Source organism: Wickerhamiella sorbophila, assembly GCF_002251995.1.
Source record: "Wickerhamiella sorbophila strain DS02 chromosome Unknown contig3, whole genome shotgun sequence".
NCBI classification, from domain to species: domain Eukaryota; kingdom Fungi; phylum Ascomycota; class Dipodascomycetes; order Dipodascales; family Trichomonascaceae; genus Wickerhamiella; species Wickerhamiella sorbophila.
Genome location: NW_020194004.1, coordinates 1,576,688 through 1,593,445, shown reverse-complemented (window position 1 = coordinate 1,593,445; position 16,758 = coordinate 1,576,688). Strand labels below are relative to the sequence as shown.

The 16,758-nt window shown below is 50.7% G+C and overlaps 11 protein-coding genes across 11 annotated transcripts; 5 read left to right on the top strand and 6 right to left on the bottom strand.

Moving 5' to 3' along the window:
* Positions 1-291: 291 nt before the first annotated feature.
* Positions 292-978, bottom strand: B9G98_02806 (hypothetical protein; the record flags this gene model as incomplete). Its single annotated transcript, XM_024809363.1, has 1 exon — positions 292-978. One exon carries the CDS (start codon positions 976-978, stop codon positions 292-294), a length of 687 nt encoding a protein of 228 aa, XP_024665131.1.
* A 737-nt stretch (positions 979-1,715) lies between these two features.
* B9G98_02805 (hypothetical protein) lies at positions 1,716-2,825 on the top strand (the record flags this gene model as incomplete). Its single annotated transcript, XM_024809362.1, has 1 exon — positions 1,716-2,825. One exon carries the CDS (start codon positions 1,716-1,718, stop codon positions 2,823-2,825), a length of 1,110 nt encoding a protein of 369 aa, XP_024665130.1.
* A 160-nt stretch (positions 2,826-2,985) lies between these two features.
* Positions 2,986-4,299, bottom strand: B9G98_02804 (Hydroxymethylglutaryl-CoA synthase; the record flags this gene model as incomplete). Its single annotated transcript, XM_024809361.1, has 1 exon — positions 2,986-4,299. The coding sequence occupies one exon, from the start codon at positions 4,297-4,299 to the stop codon at positions 2,986-2,988; it is 1,314 nt and encodes a 437-aa protein (XP_024665129.1).
* Positions 4,300-4,498: 199 nt separating this feature from the next.
* B9G98_02803 (hypothetical protein) lies at positions 4,499-5,623 on the bottom strand (the record flags this gene model as incomplete). Its single annotated transcript, XM_024809360.1, has 1 exon — positions 4,499-5,623. One exon carries the CDS (start codon positions 5,621-5,623, stop codon positions 4,499-4,501), a length of 1,125 nt encoding a protein of 374 aa, XP_024665128.1.
* Positions 5,624-6,028: 405 nt separating this feature from the next.
* Positions 6,029-8,026, top strand: B9G98_02802 (Transmembrane E3 ubiquitin-protein ligase 1; the record flags this gene model as incomplete). Its single annotated transcript, XM_024809359.1, has 1 exon — positions 6,029-8,026. The coding sequence occupies one exon, from the start codon at positions 6,029-6,031 to the stop codon at positions 8,024-8,026; it is 1,998 nt and encodes a 665-aa protein (XP_024665127.1).
* Positions 8,027-8,394: 368 nt separating this feature from the next.
* B9G98_02801 (40S ribosomal protein S8-B) lies at positions 8,395-8,988 on the bottom strand (the record flags this gene model as incomplete). Its single annotated transcript, XM_024809358.1, has 1 exon — positions 8,395-8,988. One exon carries the CDS (start codon positions 8,986-8,988, stop codon positions 8,395-8,397), a length of 594 nt encoding a protein of 197 aa, XP_024665126.1.
* Positions 8,989-9,449: 461 nt separating this feature from the next.
* B9G98_02800 (Serine/threonine-protein kinase SSN3) lies at positions 9,450-10,619 on the bottom strand (the record flags this gene model as incomplete). Its single annotated transcript, XM_024809357.1, has 1 exon — positions 9,450-10,619. The coding sequence occupies one exon, from the start codon at positions 10,617-10,619 to the stop codon at positions 9,450-9,452; it is 1,170 nt and encodes a 389-aa protein (XP_024665125.1).
* A 36-nt stretch (positions 10,620-10,655) lies between these two features.
* B9G98_02799 (hypothetical protein) lies at positions 10,656-11,174 on the top strand (the record flags this gene model as incomplete). Its single annotated transcript, XM_024809356.1, has 1 exon — positions 10,656-11,174. The coding sequence occupies one exon, from the start codon at positions 10,656-10,658 to the stop codon at positions 11,172-11,174; it is 519 nt and encodes a 172-aa protein (XP_024665124.1).
* Positions 11,175-11,219: 45 nt separating this feature from the next.
* B9G98_02798 (54S ribosomal protein L11, mitochondrial) lies at positions 11,220-11,888 on the bottom strand (the record flags this gene model as incomplete). Its single annotated transcript, XM_024809355.1, has 1 exon — positions 11,220-11,888. One exon carries the CDS (start codon positions 11,886-11,888, stop codon positions 11,220-11,222), a length of 669 nt encoding a protein of 222 aa, XP_024665123.1.
* Positions 11,889-11,945: 57 nt separating this feature from the next.
* On the top strand, positions 11,946-14,729 carry B9G98_02797 (Isoleucine--tRNA ligase, mitochondrial; the record flags this gene model as incomplete). Its single annotated transcript, XM_024809354.1, has 1 exon — positions 11,946-14,729. One exon carries the CDS (start codon positions 11,946-11,948, stop codon positions 14,727-14,729), a length of 2,784 nt encoding a protein of 927 aa, XP_024665122.1.
* A 98-nt stretch (positions 14,730-14,827) lies between these two features.
* On the top strand, positions 14,828-16,738 carry B9G98_02796 (hypothetical protein; the record flags this gene model as incomplete). The annotated part of the gene is made up of 1 exon (XM_024809353.1): positions 14,828-16,738. The coding sequence occupies one exon, from the start codon at positions 14,828-14,830 to the stop codon at positions 16,736-16,738; it is 1,911 nt and encodes a 636-aa protein (XP_024665121.1).
* Positions 16,739-16,758: the final 20 nt, after the last annotated feature.

The following is a 16,758-nucleotide window of genomic DNA, read 5'->3' as shown; positions in this document are numbered from 1 at the left end:
ATACCGAAAAAAAATGATCCTTTTTAATTTATGAAAGCCGCAAATTCTACATCAGACGAGTTTTCTCCTGTAAACTTCGCCTGATTTGCGCGAATTAGGGTCGCCACCTTCCTGCAGGTTGCGGCACGGCGCCACTCTTGTTATCAAATGCCGAGCCTTGTAGAGGGGATTGCTACATGCGCCACTACCGGCACGGTAGATTCAGCCACATCCGTCATGCAAGAATGTCCGTATGTACTTTACACGGCCAGCCCAGAAATGCATCCTTTATAAACTAACAGTTCCGAAATACTATAAATAATTAGCTGTCTTTTCGACAAGATAATAGGGTGGGTGTAATCCAAGCTGTTTCATCTGTGCATGCCAGAGGATATCGTAGATAGCCTCTCTAATGCCTGCCTGGCACGCCATACCTACCAAGAAAATAGCCACTATCAGAGAGATGCATACGATTGACCAGTGGGTTTTGCCTGGAGCACCAGTGCCGAATTGGGGTAGTTCGGGACAAGATATTTCTCGCAGGCCCCGCAATTGCCTAAGCGGCGCTCCTCGTGCCCATCGAGACCCTGCACGCGGTTGCAAGTCACTGGGGGGACTGGATCGAGGGGGTGAGTCGATCTGGGGTTTGTAATCGTCTTGGCCAACGGCCAAAAAACGAGGGAGGCCCCTTTTGTAGCCTGCGCTTAGTCTTTGTTGGGCGACCAAAGCCCTTTTTGCATTAGATATTCTGCGCAAGTAGGCTTCGGAAGCCTTTCCTGGCATTTCTGTCACTTGGTCGGCCGGCTCTTCTTTTACCGTTGTCTGCGCTGCGCTGGGTTTCGTGTTACCGCCAAACCTTGTAAGAAAAGAGGCTGGAACTGAGATCACGCCTGGTCCCTCATCAACCCTGGGTTCGTCCGACGAATTCAGCGCGAGCTTCCTTGTATACGCGGGAACGTACTGTCGAGGCATGCTGATGTCAGCTCTCGTGCGACCCATGGCTACAAACTGGTTGTTGTAATATACGGTTAATGCGACGTTTAATCTTCCGTGCACAAGCACACAGAGGCCGATTGGGACTATCGGTCTATCAGGTCTTGTAGTTGGACCTTTTTTATACGGCACAGAATTTTTATTTTTCCAAGTGTTCTTCTTCACATGCGGATATGCAGTGAAAATGCCCGCTTACGAACTGTGCAGCCTCCAGAGTTCGCCGAGGTGTGCTCGAGATTTTGCCGGTCAGATCTCGCACGTGGCAAAACCCAAATCGTGGTATTGGCGTGACTTGGAGACTATCAAACTCCACAGTGGCCAAAATTGAGCTTATACGTGAGCGTGTGCTCTTTTGCATAAACTACAATGCGGTTTTTTCTTCCAGCCAGACACCAGTCCAATACCTCATCTGAGTCATCGACGTTAGAAGTTGGCCGGTCAGGGGCGTGGGAATTATCGATAACTGCTAAATAAAAAGCCAACGCCCCATGCAATTTGGGCACATTCTCTTGAGGTGAATAAGCCTGCATATCTAGCTACTTCCTACATTTTTGAGAACGACAAACTCCCTTCTTCCCGAGCAAATAGCCCTGTCTCTCCCCTCTCTGTTAGCCGGATGCTGACGGTTAGTTGCTCCCTCGCTCATGCAGGTCATGCAATGCTCCTTGCCCTGGTATTAAAAAAAATAAGTATAGAGCGTAGCTGCACATCAATAGTCATCTCCACATTTTCCAATAAAATAGATGATCACGATTTCTATCGAACTAGCACCTCCACAAGGTGAGGAACCGCCGCCCATCAATGGTCTTATGGCGAACAGACTCGCTTTCACCAACGGAGACATTGTGCGTGGTAAGGCGACTGTTGTCACTAAATCGCACATTGAGGTAAGCTCTTTGATAGCACGGTGCGAATGTCGCACTTTTGCAAAGGCCATTCAAACAAGCGCTGCAGCATGGGAAGAGAAGGCAGTGATGTGGTCAAGTTCTAACTATATTCTTCCCAGTCCGGAGCCCTGCGGCTACGACCTGCCTGAGATTTCGCCAAACGTGTATGCGATGGCGCCTGGGACCTATGTGTTTCCCTTCCAGTTTCGACTCCCTAATTCTTCACAACAGTTTCCTGAATCCCTAGAGGAGAGCGGCTGTGTGTCTGGAGTGTTCTGGGAAGTGCAGTTTCTCGTCAAACGTAATGAGCGCTTGACAAAGAATGCCCACAAAACGGTCCCATTCAGATTTATTCCCATGTGCACCCTGCCCTTGTCTGGCGATGTCAGGCAATATAGAAAAGAGCTGGAGTTTCTCGGGCAAGACCCGACCTTTAAACCATCGCTCCTGGGCAGGTTTTTCACCAAGCACCGCATCCCCGTCAGAACCGAGGCTGTGCTAACTATTCCTCGCATGGGCCTTGTCCAGGCCCCGCTGTTTCTGGAACTGGGTCTTCAGCTTGTCACTGATATTCAGAATATGGTGGTGGTTGAGGACATTATTATCCAGCTCCACGAGATCACTCGTGTGTTTGTGCCGACAAGCGATAGTGCGTATGAACGTGGTACTACCCGACACTCTATCGCCAAACTAAGTCCTCATCGGCTGCTTGACGAAAAGGTCGTCGACTTTACTCATTTCATGAGCGACTTACAGATCCGCAAGGGCCTGATCGGCAGCGTCGACGAGGTCAATTTTGAGCACTGCTTCGAGCTCAAACTCCAGCTGATCCTGCGGTCGGCATATTGTCCTTCTAATACACAGAAACTGGCTTTCAAGATCCCAGTTAAAGTCATCCCGCAACAGCTTGAGCATTTGCCCGACTACATCCCTACTCCCCCCATGATGGAGACGGTAACCGCTTAAGCTTCGCTCTGCAGGGGCTCTTTGCATGCGCCTTTGTCTTATCTTGCATGAAAGGCACCAGCTCTAATTCTTTATACACTTATATATATGTGGATGTATGACGACAGTAATATTATGAATCCATAAATGTACTTTACAGCCATAGAGGGGGTGGTTCAGCCTACTGCTTGATCTCGTAGGTACGACGGAACTTGTCGTCAATGGCAGTCAAGTAGTAAGTGCCCTTGCGCAAGTGGTCGGTGGAGCCAGCAGGGGTGAAGGACTTTTGCAGGTGAGCCTTTTCACGGAGCTCAAGAGCAGCCTCGTAATCACTGGGGCTGACCTTGGTACGGTTATCGAGCAAGCCCTTAAGGTCCAAGTTGGCAACCAGCTTGGAGATATCGCCCTTGACTTGCACAGAGAAGAACGCAGATGCAAGGCCAGAGCCGTAAGAGAACATGGAGATACGCTTGCCTGCAAGGTCCTCCTGAGGCACGAAAGTGAGCAAAGAAGCCAAAGACAAGTACAGCGAGCCGGTGTAGATGTTACCGGTGTTGGTGGAGGCGATCAAAGACGGGGCCATGCGCTTGGTGGACAGGTCTTTGGCCAGACCGAGGAAGGTCTTTTCGACATTACGGTCGGTGAAAGACGCCTCGTAGTCCACGGCGGCAATCTCTTCGGGAACGCCCTCGACGGACTTGGGATCATGGCGATAGTCGTTATAGAGAAGGCGCGCATATGACTTGGTCACAAGCTTGCAAGTAGGCACATGGAACGCTGAGTAGTCAAAGTGCTTCAGACCGTCGGTGTTCTTGGCCTTCTTGTTATACACGCTGTAAGCCCCGTCAAGCGCCTTAGTATAGCAGCTGAGAGAAAAGTGGCCGTCAACCACGGGGTACTCGGAGGTGAAATCAGGCTTGTAGAAATCATAAGCATGCTCCATGTAGATACCGTGGTGAGGCTCAAGAACTAGAGGGGCGTCAGGGCCAATAAGCATGGCAACAACGCCAGCACCACCAGTAGGTCGGGCGGCGCCCTTGGAATAGATGGCGATGTCGCCGGCAACAACGATAGCATCACGGCCGTCCCAGCTGGAGGACTCGACCCAGTTGATCGCGTTGAAAAGCGCATTGGTGCCACCGTAACAAGCGTTCACGGTGTCAATGCCCTCAATGTCGTGGTTCTCGCCAAACAGCTGCATGAGGACGCTCTTGACAGATTTCGACTTATCAAGAAGCGTCTCGGTACCAACCTCGAGCCGGCCAATGCTGGCAGGATCAATGTTGTTCTTGGCAAGCAAGCGCGACACAACCGTCAGACCAAGCGAGTAAATATCCTCACGGTCGTTGACGAACGCCATGCGCGTCTGGCCTAAACCAATAGTGTACTTGCCAGCAGGAATGCCATCGGCCTGTTCGAGCTCGGCTTGGTCGACATACTGCGACGGAAGGTAGATTTCGAAACCTTTGATACCGATGTTTTGAGGACGCGCCATAGATGAAAGTGAAAAGTGTGGAAAAGTCACCTGGGAGATTATCTAAGGGCCACGCACGACGCGCCGCCCTGCGCAGTCCTTTTGGGCTGGCGAGGTCAAGGGTTTGTCCACGGCGTCGAGAGCCAGCGGGATTTATTGTTGTTAAATACACACTTTTCGTAGAAATAGTATACTAGAGCTAGCTGAGCTAGTCGACATCTCATGGCATGGTCATGTACTCTTCTACTGCGGGCCCCCATGCATCGGCTCGCTTATACTGCTTGATGTAGGAAGGCAATCCGTGAATGGCCTCGACGAGCCGTTCGCCCAGGCCTTCTTTTTTGAGCTGCGAAAGTGGGGTCAGGTAGGTGCGGATCGTAAACACCAGGAACCGCGATTTGGGCAGCCGAGACAACGTCTGGCGCTCGACGCGGAAATGCACAGTGTGGTCAAAGTCCAGGTCTTTCGCATGCAGTCTTTCGACCTTTTCCGCGGCCCCAGCATGTGAGCCTTTGGGCAGGTAAATCTTGTCGGAGTTCTGGATAGTCCAATTGAACCGTTTCACCAGTTGGCCCGTCTCGATTCGCCGGAAAAAGCGGTTCATCGACAGCTTAAGCTTCTCGTCGTACTTGGGCACAGGTCCGTGGATGTCGGACAGCTTGATACCTACTTTTTCGGCAGGTACAAATCCGCTAGGGGCAATAAAAGTTGCCGCCTTTGCGATGTACTCCTCCTCGTTTTCATCGTACTCCAACACAATAAAGTCTTCTTCGACATTCTCGGCGAGATACTCCAGAAGCCTCTTTGGACTCTGCTTCGATCTCTCGGCATTGGCTGGGAACGTGGTGTTTTTGATCAGATTCTTGATGTTCTTCCCGTCGCGGCTAAAGTACTGCGGCCATTTGGTGAACATGTACCCAACCACCGTGTCGTAGAGCTCGTAAACAGCAGCAGTGGTTCTGGGATCATCCACTACCAGGTTGACGTCCTGGGTGTGATTTTTCGCGATTTCCGACCGGTGTGTGGTCATGCGGTCGTAGGTATTTTCAAGCAGCAGCCACTCCTGGAAATCCGCCTTCTCCAGGGCCATCGTCATTGCGTACTGGGGCTTGAACGGCCGGAACTTGGCCGGCTCAATGTTGTTCCACTCGATGTTCAGCTGGGGCTCGAGCTGCATACGGCCCCGCGGCACCAACTTCACTTTGGCCCCAGGCCTACCCCGCTTTTCGCTCTGGGTGTTCCAGCGGTTGACCAGATAGCGGCACAGCAGGAACGTCAGTACCGAAAACCCCCATCCAATCACTGACCCACGGCTGAAAGCTTCTGCCGGAAGATTTTCAAACATACTCACAGATAAGGTGACCAGTGATCTGCTGCCCTTTTATGGGTGACTTATCTTGCATAATAATGATGCCGCATGTCAGTATCCACTTGCATAATGAGCAAATCGCATGCACGCGAGCGGCCGTGTTGGGATGGAACTGCTTTGGGTGGCGTAGAAGCGGGCTTTTTCCGGGGCTAGTTTCTGATTTTTACTTTTTCCGGCCCCCCTGCTCGAGCGGACCTCAACCGTCGGTGCTTAGTGTCTTCTCCGCCGGATTGACTCACCAAAATAGGAAACTAGGCCCAAATCTGCATACATTGTTGAACTAAGGCCCACAAAGCTCTATTTTGCGAGACGAAGCAAAATATCACCGCTAAACCTTCGGCCACCTATTAATCTCGCCCGCCAGCGCTGCCTCGCTTTGTCATGGCAGATCGGAGCGCTCTACTCATTTTCGTGGTATTGTGCCTGCTCATTGCGTCTAGCTCTGGCCCGCGCTCGCTTACCACGAATGAGAGAGTGCAGTTGCATTCTTTCATTGAATGGAGGGAAAACGAGCTAGACGTTGTGAAGCAGACCAGCCCGAGTTCGGCTCTGGCCGATGTCAATCTCACAAACATTGCCCCTGCAGCGCCACCGCCAGAAATACAAGCCCAGGTTGATGAAATATGGCATTCGGGTGACCACAACATCTCGGCATTCTACGGGAACGTTGATTCAATTTTGTACGGTACGCTCTATCATGCCAGATCGGTGGCACCCCACAAAATGCCCGTAAGCACCCTGTTCAGCGGTCTGGTTGATCCTGCAGATCCGAAAAAGTTGCAAGAACTCAGTGACTTCCGACTCACTATTTCACATATTCCCGGGGACACATGGGTAACTGCTTCGTTAGTTTCGGATTCTCATTTCACAACAGCGCTGCGCGGTGTCTATCTCGAGCACGGCCGCTTATTCCTGACCACAGACTCACTGAAACTCAGTGGATCTAATGGCATACCGTGGCTGCTTCCAAAGACTTCCGAAGATGAGCTTAAAAAGGCATATAACGCAACCCTGTGGCACTCCAAGCAAGCGACAAAGGAGCTGGTGGTCCTGGAACGTATCGAAGACCTCGAAGCCGCTGCTAATCGAGCCGGCCTCTGTGAGTTGATGTTTTTTGGGCATACCAAGGAGTCACTTCTTTCGCAGTCTGACTTGGACGACATTGAAGAAGAACTAAGAAACCCTCAGGGCCGTCCGATTAAGAAGGCCACGCCGCTAAAGATTGAGGGTATGTTGTATTCGCCGGACTGTGGAATTGCTTTCAATCTCTCGTCATCTGGTGAACCTACTGTCACTTTCGCCCAAAGAAGCCGACTTTATGCTGTTGTTTTACTCTTCAGTTTGATAGGCGTAGCTGCGTTGCTGGGGCTTCAGATGAACGCCACTAGAACTCCATCAATGGTGACCCGAGTAAGCCTGTGGAGCATTGCTATTAGCAGTCTTGTTGATGGCCAAGTGTGCATTTGGGCGCTGCTCATTTCTTTGGGCAGCGACGTGGCTTTCACGTTTATCGCCGTCTCATTTGTGGCCTTTGCCTTGACGGGTATATTTGAAATTCGTTACATTGAGATGATCTACAAAGCCCAGTTAACCGAATGGGCCGCCACTGCCCGAGTTGATGGATTACCGGAAACTGAAACCCCCCAAATGCCCGAAGACCGTGAAGTGGCGAGCCGTGTATCGTCACGGTTCTATTTGGTGTCTATGGTATTTTTCGCTGTATCCGTTTTGTCACTTGAATGGTCTAATGGGCTGCGCTGGTTTTACGAACGCGTTGTTTTACTAGTTATTTACTCGAATTGGATCCCGCAGATTATCCTGAATGTGCGTAAGGGCTCACAGACGGTGCTGCTGCCGGCTTTTGTTGTGTGCACAGCATTATTGAGACTTGTCCCGGTCGAGTACTTTTTACTTTACTCCAAAAACCTTGGCCACCATCACTACGCACCCAATTTGGGTTGGTTCCTGATGGGGTGGCAGTGGATCCAGGTTCTGTTGCTGATATCACAACACTTTTTCGGCCCCCGGTTCTTTTTGCCTGCTCATATGGTGCAACCAGTGTATGATTACCATCCCATTTTGACAACGGACATAGAGCATGGACTCAACACCGAGGAGCCCCCGGTGACCGAAGAGGGCCCGGTGCTGGAGCCCGAAGAAAATGGCGTGGTGAAGCATGTATCCTGTGCAATCTGCATGAACCACGTTGATTTGATCATTTGCGAGGAAGGGTCGCCTCCCGGTCCCGCGGCGCTAGTGGCTAGACGAAAGTACATGGTCACGCCCTGCCGACACATCTACCACACAGAGTGTTTGGAGGAATGGATGCAGTCGCAGCTCCAGTGTCCTATTTGCCGAAATCCCCTCCCTCCCATTTAAATATTTATTCACAACTTACTCTTGACAGTAGTCCAGCTAGAAACCCACTCTTCGCGGATGTCGTCGATACTGAGATCAATGATGTACTGGGCGATACTCTGGGTCTCGACAGGCTCCTGCACGTGTGTGGGGTCCAGGTCGACGATGATTCGGGGCATTTGGCCGGATTCACAATCTGCGATCACTCTGGTGGAAATATTTTCAAGCATAATTGATCCGATCGGCTTACGTGACGCATAAAAGTGCATTAAAAGCACAAAGCAGCGAGAGAACTGCAGCGAGGGCTAGATTAGTCTCAAGGGTGGAGTTTTTATGTCAGTAATAACAGCTACATATAGAGTGCTATAGCGCAAAACATGCTATTATATTTATTTGTGCTTGTGGGCAGTGAGCTTCTTGAGGTAGAACTGGAGCTCCTCACCCTCAAGGACGTAGCCATCAACACGGCCGGACTGACCGGGGCGGGAAGAAACGCAAGCGTAGAGACGACCAGCACCGAACTGGGGCTCGAGGCCCTGGGAGAGCTTGGCGCCGGCGGCACGAGAGCGGGTCTTGGTGGTCTGCTTGATCTCCTCGGTGGACTGCTTTCCACGCTTGGAGGCAGAAACACCGTAGTGAGCCTCAAAGTACTGACGGAAAGGGTGAGCATCAATCTGAACAATAGCGGACTTGGTCAAGGTGTTGGTACGGACAAGCTCGTTGTTGGAGGGGTGGTAGACGACGCTGATGACACGGGCCTTGCGAGAGACGCCCTCAGTGCCCCAAGAGAAGTTGCCGGCCTCCAGACGAAGGGCACGGTACTTCTTGTTACCGCCACGGGTGCGAACCTCGTGGATGCGCTTGGCACCAATCTTGGTCATGGCAGGCTGGCGACCCAGCTCGAACTTCCGCTTCTTGCGGTACTGAGCGCGCATGGCACCGGTGTGCGAACGCTTGTGGCGAGAGTCACGGCTGATACCCATTCTCGGTTAGATGGTTTGGTCCGTAGTGTCGAGTACTTTTCAGAGATACCTAGTGAGTGCTCGTTGTCAGCCCTAAGCCCTATGCCAGCCAGCCCCCTCCTCCGTGCCGATCACGCATTTTTTATGTAAGTGACCCTGCCCGCCCCCCCTCTGCCCTCCGAGCGAAAACTGCGAAAAAGCCTGAACCCCCGCCCTACGCTGAACTTTTTCATAACATGCAGGAAGCAGTCTACGACTCGATTGAAATCGAGGATATGACCTGGGACCCAGTGACTCAATGCTTCTACTATCCCTGTCCCTGCGGCGATCAATTTGCTGTGGCGTTCGACGACCTCGAGAGCGGCGATACCAACATTGCCACCTGCCCCAGCTGCAGCTTAATGATCGAAGTGGTCTTTGATTCGGAGGACTTGAAACAGTTTAAAAACTAATGATAAATATATTTATTACGTGCCATGCATTCATACTTTGGATTTTTTTCGAGAAGATACCGTTGTGCTCTGATGCGGCCGCTTGGGCGCTCCGTTCGCTTTGACGTTTGTGTCGCTGGTGATTCTCCGCGCAGGATACGGCGACTTGCCCTCGCCAAACACCCGGGACAGCGCCCGAGGCTCCTCACTGAAAAACGGGTGGGTCATAGCCTCGGCCGCAGAAACCCGGGTTATGGGATTGTAGTCAAAAAGCGCTCGAAGCAGATTCAGGCCGGCAATGCTCGTCTGGCCAATGGCTCTGTACCACTTCTCCAACCGGTTGGAATGAACATTCATAACTTGTAGATTAGGATAATCCGGATATACTGTGATATTGGGCCATTGGGCGGGCGTGGGGGTGCCTAGAACCTCGACGACTTTCTGTACCTGGTCCTTTTGGAACGGGATGACCTTTTTGGAGTCCATCTTTGCCTCTTCGCCTTTGAAGATTGGTCGCAAAGCTAGAATCTCTGCAAATATACACCCCACTGCCCACAAATCAATTGCAGGCGTGTAATGGCGTCCGCCAAGAAGCAGCTCTGGTGCCCGGTACCAAATAGTGACTACGACCTTATCGCCGGAGAACAAGGACTGCAACGGGTCACTAAACAGCCTGGCCAGGCCAAGATCTCCAATTTTAACGACGCCATTGGCTGTGATCATAATATTGGCTGGCTTGAGGTCTCTGTGCAGAACCCAGTTTCGATGTAGATAGTCTAGGCCGTTCAAGATCTGATAAACAATGCTTTTCGCAGTGAAATGCGCCAACGGTGGAGTATCTGGATGACAGTGGTGGTGCAGAATCTGTAGCAGATCATGCTCAGCATAGTCAAACACCATGTACGTCGACTTGTCTTCAAGAATAACTTGTATGAGAGCCACAACGTTTTCGTGCCTCAATTCCCGACAGAGAGAGATCTCCCGGACCGCAGACTGCGAAATACCCGTATAATACGACGCAGCGCCCTCCTTGTCCAGCTTGAACTTCTTAATGGCGCATAGTCGGCCCGTCGGTTTGGATTTGGCCTTGAACACCCTTCCGTACGTTCCGGCGGCAATGTACCCCAAGATTTCGTAGTTCTCGAGCGGATCCCGACGCTCCTGCTGCTTGCGAGCCTTATACCGAGCCATAGGCTGCGTCAGGCTCGATGGATCTTTCATTTATAGGTTGAAATCACACTTGGCCAGCCTTTAGTCATGGAGGCCGAGCTCTTGAATGGCGACTTCGACCGGGCCGGCAAAATAGCGCGGCTAGCAGCCATCAGAAAGCAAATATGGGACGCCCACCAAGAGGTTGATGAGGCGCGGCAAGAAGCCAAGGCGTCGCAGCTGGAATTGGAGGCTCTGTTCCGCCATAAGCTCGAACTCGGAACCCGGCTGGCCCATTTCGAGGAAGAAGCAAACAAGCTTTCTAAAGTAGACGGCGAGTACGAATTTTTGGAGCTAGTATCTCTGGAGGAATTCGCCGCCAGCAACCCTGACGTCGATCCCGAACAAATGGACGGAATCGAGCTGATGCTGGCAAGGGTAGACGATGAAGAAAAACGAAGACTAGATCTGTTTGGCCAGAGAATCGCGCTCAAGGAAAAAGTGGCCGAGCTAGAGTTGATCATCGAGTCCCAGGCCGAGGCACTAAGATTCAAGGGCCAGTTCTGTCACTACGTAAAGCAACTCGAGGAGACGGCTCAGAGACTAGCTGAACACATTATTCAGTGATAAAATGCCAACAAACATAACTTATATACAATTTTTTTATCCCCTTTACTTATTTTCAGGCTCCTCCAGTGTTTTACGGTGCTGATCCAGTGTGAGATACAACATGTTGGAGCTTGCCTGTAGGGTGTTGACCAGGCCAGCACCGCCGAGCACAGTGAGCACACCGGCAAGCTGAGCCCGCAGCTCTTCAAGCGAAGGCATCTTGCGAAGATTTTGGACCTGAGAGACAGAGATCTGGCTACCATCAACCCGGCCACCCAGCACAACCATTCTGGTCTTATCAATCAGGGAAACAACTTTGTCGACCGCCTTGGGGTCGAGATTGGGAATTGTGACGACCGCAGAGGGACCATCAAACAGGTCCATGAGCGGGTTCTTGGCTCGGGCAAACTCCTTGTGGGCTTCAACCGAAGCAGGGTCGGCATGATCAATGCCACGGAGAGTAGCTTTGAAAACACGAGAACGCACTACCGTCAAAGTGCCTCCGGCCTTGCGGATATCATTGCGCAGCTGCTGGTTCTCGGCCTTCAAAAGCGTCGGGTTATGCAGAATAAGCATCACAGCGTTTGACCGCAGCAGGTGGGTGTACTGGTCAACCAAATATGTCTTGCGCGAGTCTAGCGGCTTCAGAGTCTGTCGAACAACCGACTCGGGTGCCGCTGCGGCTACAGAATAGCTGCGGAGGCCGTTAAACACCCTTCGTAACCAGGCCATTTTTTCGCTGGATGATTAAGATGGAAAACTGACATTTTCCACTTTCCAAAATTTGTCATGGCGCGGTGGTCGCGATTTGCGCACACTTATTCAAAGACGCTGAATTTGCCTCAATCAGCGCTGGCAAATAGGTCGGATCGAAAGAGGGTGCCCGAGTTGCTTGAAAAGACCGGCAAAAGCCTGTACGACTGGCAAGCAGAGGTGCGCAAGGACCAGCGAGCATATATACTCCATGACGGTCCGCCATATGCGAATGGCGACTTGCACCTCGGCCACGCCCTGAATAAGGTGGTCAAAGATATCATAAACCGATTCAACGTGCAGGTCGGTCGAAGGGTGCACTATCAGCCGGGCTGGGACTGCCATGGGCTTCCGATCGAACTTGCATCACTGGAAAGGCTCAAGAAGAAGAAACATAAAGTGCCGGACTCGGTAGTCGAAAGACGAGAAAACGCCCAAAGCCTGGCTCTGGAGATGGTTGAAAAGCAAAAAGACAAATTCAGACAGTTCGGCGTGATGGCCGATTGGGACGGCTTGACCTACCGGACATTGACCCCCGACTATGTCGCCCGCCAGCTTCGTGTGTTTGCCAAAATGATGGACCGCGGCCTCATTTTTAGACAACGCAAGCCCGTGTACTGGTCACCTGATTCTCGCACCGCTTTGGCCGAAGGTGAACTCGAGTACGGTAACGTTGTTTCTCCTACATGTACAGTAGCTTTTCCGGTAGTTGATGGTCCATCAGAGCTCAAAGATGCAAGACTAGTTATCTGGACTACCACTCCTTGGACATTGGTGGCCAACAAGGCCATATGTGTCAACGAAGACGTCACCTATGCTGTCGTGCAAACATGTCAGGGTAAATTAGTCGTCGCAAAGACACTGATTGAATCTGTTGATGCCACTGATGCAGACATAATTCACGAACTGAGCGGTAAGGATCTTATAGGTACTACCTACGAATGCGTCTTAACTGGAGAGACTCGTAGCGTCTTCCACGGCTCGCATGTTACAGATGCCTCGGGTACTGGATTAGTGCATACTGCTCCGGGACACGGTAAAGAGGACTACATTATTGGCCAGGCCCATGGTATTGAGACTTTTAGCCCGGTGGATGCATCTGGAAAATATACCGCTGAGCTTCCTGAGCCTGTACGCTATCTAGAGGGCCTTGATGCCCGCAAACAAGGGTCTCCTAAAATCTTAGAGTACCTGAGTAAAACCGGAGCTTTGTTGAAACAGGACACAATCATCCACAGTGTTCCATTCGATTGGCGGTCGAAGACGCCTGTCATGATCCGGTCAACTCCTCAATTCTTTGTTGATCTCAGCCCGATCCGCGAAAAGGCTTTGGCTGCTCTCAGCAATGTTCGTTTCAAGCCTGCAAGTGGTGAGGCTCGGCTCCGCGCTTTTGTTGATTCCCGAACTGAGTGGTGCGTTTCTCGTCAACGGGTATGGGGTGTGCCTATTCCCGTATTGCATCATAAAGAATCGCACGAGGTATTGCTGAATCACGATTGCGTGACCCACATTATTGACCGTATCGATAAAATGGGTGACGAAGGCCTCGCTCAATGGTTTACACCTGAAGAAGATGTCTCTGCTTGGCTGCCTGACTCCATGTCTTCCAAAGCCGCCGAATACCGTAAAGGTACCGACACAATGGATGTTTGGTTTGATTCTGGTACTTCCTGGACATTGTTCCCTTCCAGTGATCGGCCCGTGGACTTTTATCTTGAAGGTAGTGACCAGCACCGGGGCTGGTTCCAGTCTTCACTCCTCAGCCATGTCGCTTTCAATGACACACCCGTCGCACCGTTCAAGACACTGATCACACACGGATTTATTCTTGACGAAAAGTTACAAAAGATGTCCAAGTCTCTCAAGAATGTTGTTTCGCCGGACGAGCTTATCAACGGTTCCAAGAAATTCCCTGCCTTGGGTGTTGATGGTTTGCGTCTATTTATTGGCCAATGTGACTACACCAGCGACATTTCTTTGTCTCCTATTGCAGTCAATCAGGTTGCCTCCACACTGAAAAAACTGCGGTTAACGTTCAAGTACTTTTTGGGCAATTTAGCGGACTATACTCCACCGGCAGATCTCAAGCTGAGCCCAATCGATGAATACGCATTGAGCCAGCTTGCGCAGTTGGTGAATGAGATGGAAAGAGCTTATGAGGAACAGTCATTTGGACAGGTCGTCAAGGCTCTTCAAATCCATATGAACAGCCACTTGTCGTCGTTTTACTTTGACACCTCCAAGGATATCCTCTATGCAGATGGCAAAGACTCCCCGCGCCTTCAAGCTATCCAGTACGTTTTGCATGAACTTCTTAATGCCTATATCCGCATCATCGCCCCCATTACTCCCCTTCTTGCCCAAGAAGTGTGGGAACACTGCCCCCCTTCGGTAACCAAGGGTCTCGATAGCCCTGCCAAGGCGGGATGGCCAAACGTCGACAAATCCTGGATCAACAAAGATCTTGACGCTGAATTCGCTCAACTCAAATCTATCAGAAAGACTATTAATGATGCGGTTGAGCTGGCTCGCTCTGACAAGAAGGTTGGCTCATCTCTTGCCTGCGACGTTTATATTGAACCGAGCGTTGAAGATGCCAAGGTTCTCGAAAATCATCGCGACATTCTTCCTCTTGTCTTTATCGCCTCCCAGGTCGAGCTCGGTCCTCCCCTTGCCAACCCTGAGTGGATTTTCTCTGCCGAAAATGCGGGCACAAAAGTTTCCGTGGTTGAGCCCAGCCATCACAAATGCCCTCGTTGCTGGCAATTCGTTGCTCCGAAAGAGGATACTCTTTGCCAACGCTGTGAACCCCTAGTTTAATTGTATATATGTCACTCCCGACGAGCCCTCTGTAAATATAACCTATTTCATATGCGCCAACTGACGATTACTGTGAAATTTCACACCTCCCAACCTCCATGCAGCGGTTTTTTTCATCAAAGGCGGCAAAGCCGGTGAACAAGTTAGGCGATGTTCCGAAGGTTATAAAGAAAATCAAATCCAAAGACTCTTCGCCACCACCAAATGGGAACCCCTGGTCGCCGCCATGGCTGAAATGGAAAGAGATCAAATCAGAGAGCAGAAAGTCCCAAGAGGCCAAAGAACCGGCCGCCAGTGAAGCTAAAGAAGAGCCCGTCACAAATTTGGCCTTCACTCTAGACTCAGATAAAGTGGAACTGACACCTGTCGAAGCAGATACCCCCCAAGTCCCTCCATTGGCTAATGGAGTCGACCGGGCTCTTTTCAATCCAGGCGTACAGTTTCTCAAGGATCCTCGGACTAATGTTTACAACTTCACCCCCAAGATTGAAGAAATCATGTCGATCCGTGATTTCGATTTCACTTGTGTTCCAAAGTACGTTCCAAGCGGTAGCGATAATGCTCTATCGAGTCTGGCACAGACCCGGGCCAAAACGTTCACTGGGTCAACTAGCAGTTTGACTCCGCTACTAGTTAAAATACACATGGCTTTGTCGAACAATCGGCCCCCGCAAACCATGAATTTATCCAAATTTTTCCCCAACAAGACGACAACTTTCAGCTCGAGCCAGCGCGGTCCAGTATCGTTCTTCCTAAAATACCATCCAGAAACGAAAACGTATTCTGTTGGTGCAGACGATTCTGATTCTGACGATATCATTTTGACCTTGCTGGGCCAGACGATGGAGAAAATGCTTGTCACAGACGCAGACACTTTTGCATTGTTTGACAAACGTAAAAGCCATGCGGTTCCGCCCGAGCTCAAGGAGGACACCAATGCCTACCATTACAGTGAGTGTGGTAATTTTGTCATGAGATCGCAGCTGGACTGCTACGATTCAAGACTGCCGGGTACGGGCATGTTTGACTTAAAAACCCGAGCGGTTTGTGCGGTAAGATACGATATCGATTATGCTCAAATTCATGATGGATCGCACTACCAGCTGCTTAAGCGTGATGGCTTCTACGAGTCTTATGCACGCGAGTTTTATGAGCTCATTCGAACCACCATGTTTAAGTACTCTTTGCAGGCTCGAATTGGACGCATGGACGGGATATTTATTGCTTATCACAATATCAGCACTCTTTTTGGGTTCGAGTATCTACCGCTCTCGGAGATCGATAAGATCTTCCACACTTCTCATCTAGTCACCAAGTACACAAAGAAGAGTGAGGATCTCGACGAGCAGATGCAGAACGTTGCGTCTTATATTGCTGAAAATGAGTTCAAGCTATCAATGGACTTGCTCTCAAAACTGTTCAAATACATTCTGAAGCGAGTTTCCTCTGATCAAGCTCGTGAGGCCCTGAATATGGTTCTCCACTGCCCAGATAATGGCGAGCTGATCGTTTTTGTCAAGCCCATGCTCACTAAAGACATTGGAGCCGCTCCCGAGACTGTGGTTCAGGATGAAAACTATAAAATGGGACAGGATCCAGCTACTGTTCTTCAGCATTGGTCTGGCGGCAGAGACTTTGTGCCCCCCGACATACTGGCCTACAAAATCAGCCTCACCTCCTACGTTTCAGGGAAACCAGTTCCCAAAAGTGCACCGCCAAAGATCTCACCTGGTGATGCTTGGACAGTCAGAGTTGGTATCGACGAACTCGAGGGGGAAGATCTAAAAAAGGCCTACGAGGATGCCATGAGCAAACACTGTAGCCAGATCGTGACATCCACTCCATTGACTGAGCGTTATGAAGACGAAGAAGAGCTTCGCCGAGTTGCCTTGTCCAAGCTTCCATCTCCCTCGGCGTTGCAGCAAACTCTTCGAAAATTGAACGAAAAGGGCCAACGATATAAAATGTGGGACCAGGCTCGGGATAAAATCTGGAACGGTGAAAGCTAGTTATTAATATTTGTACATAA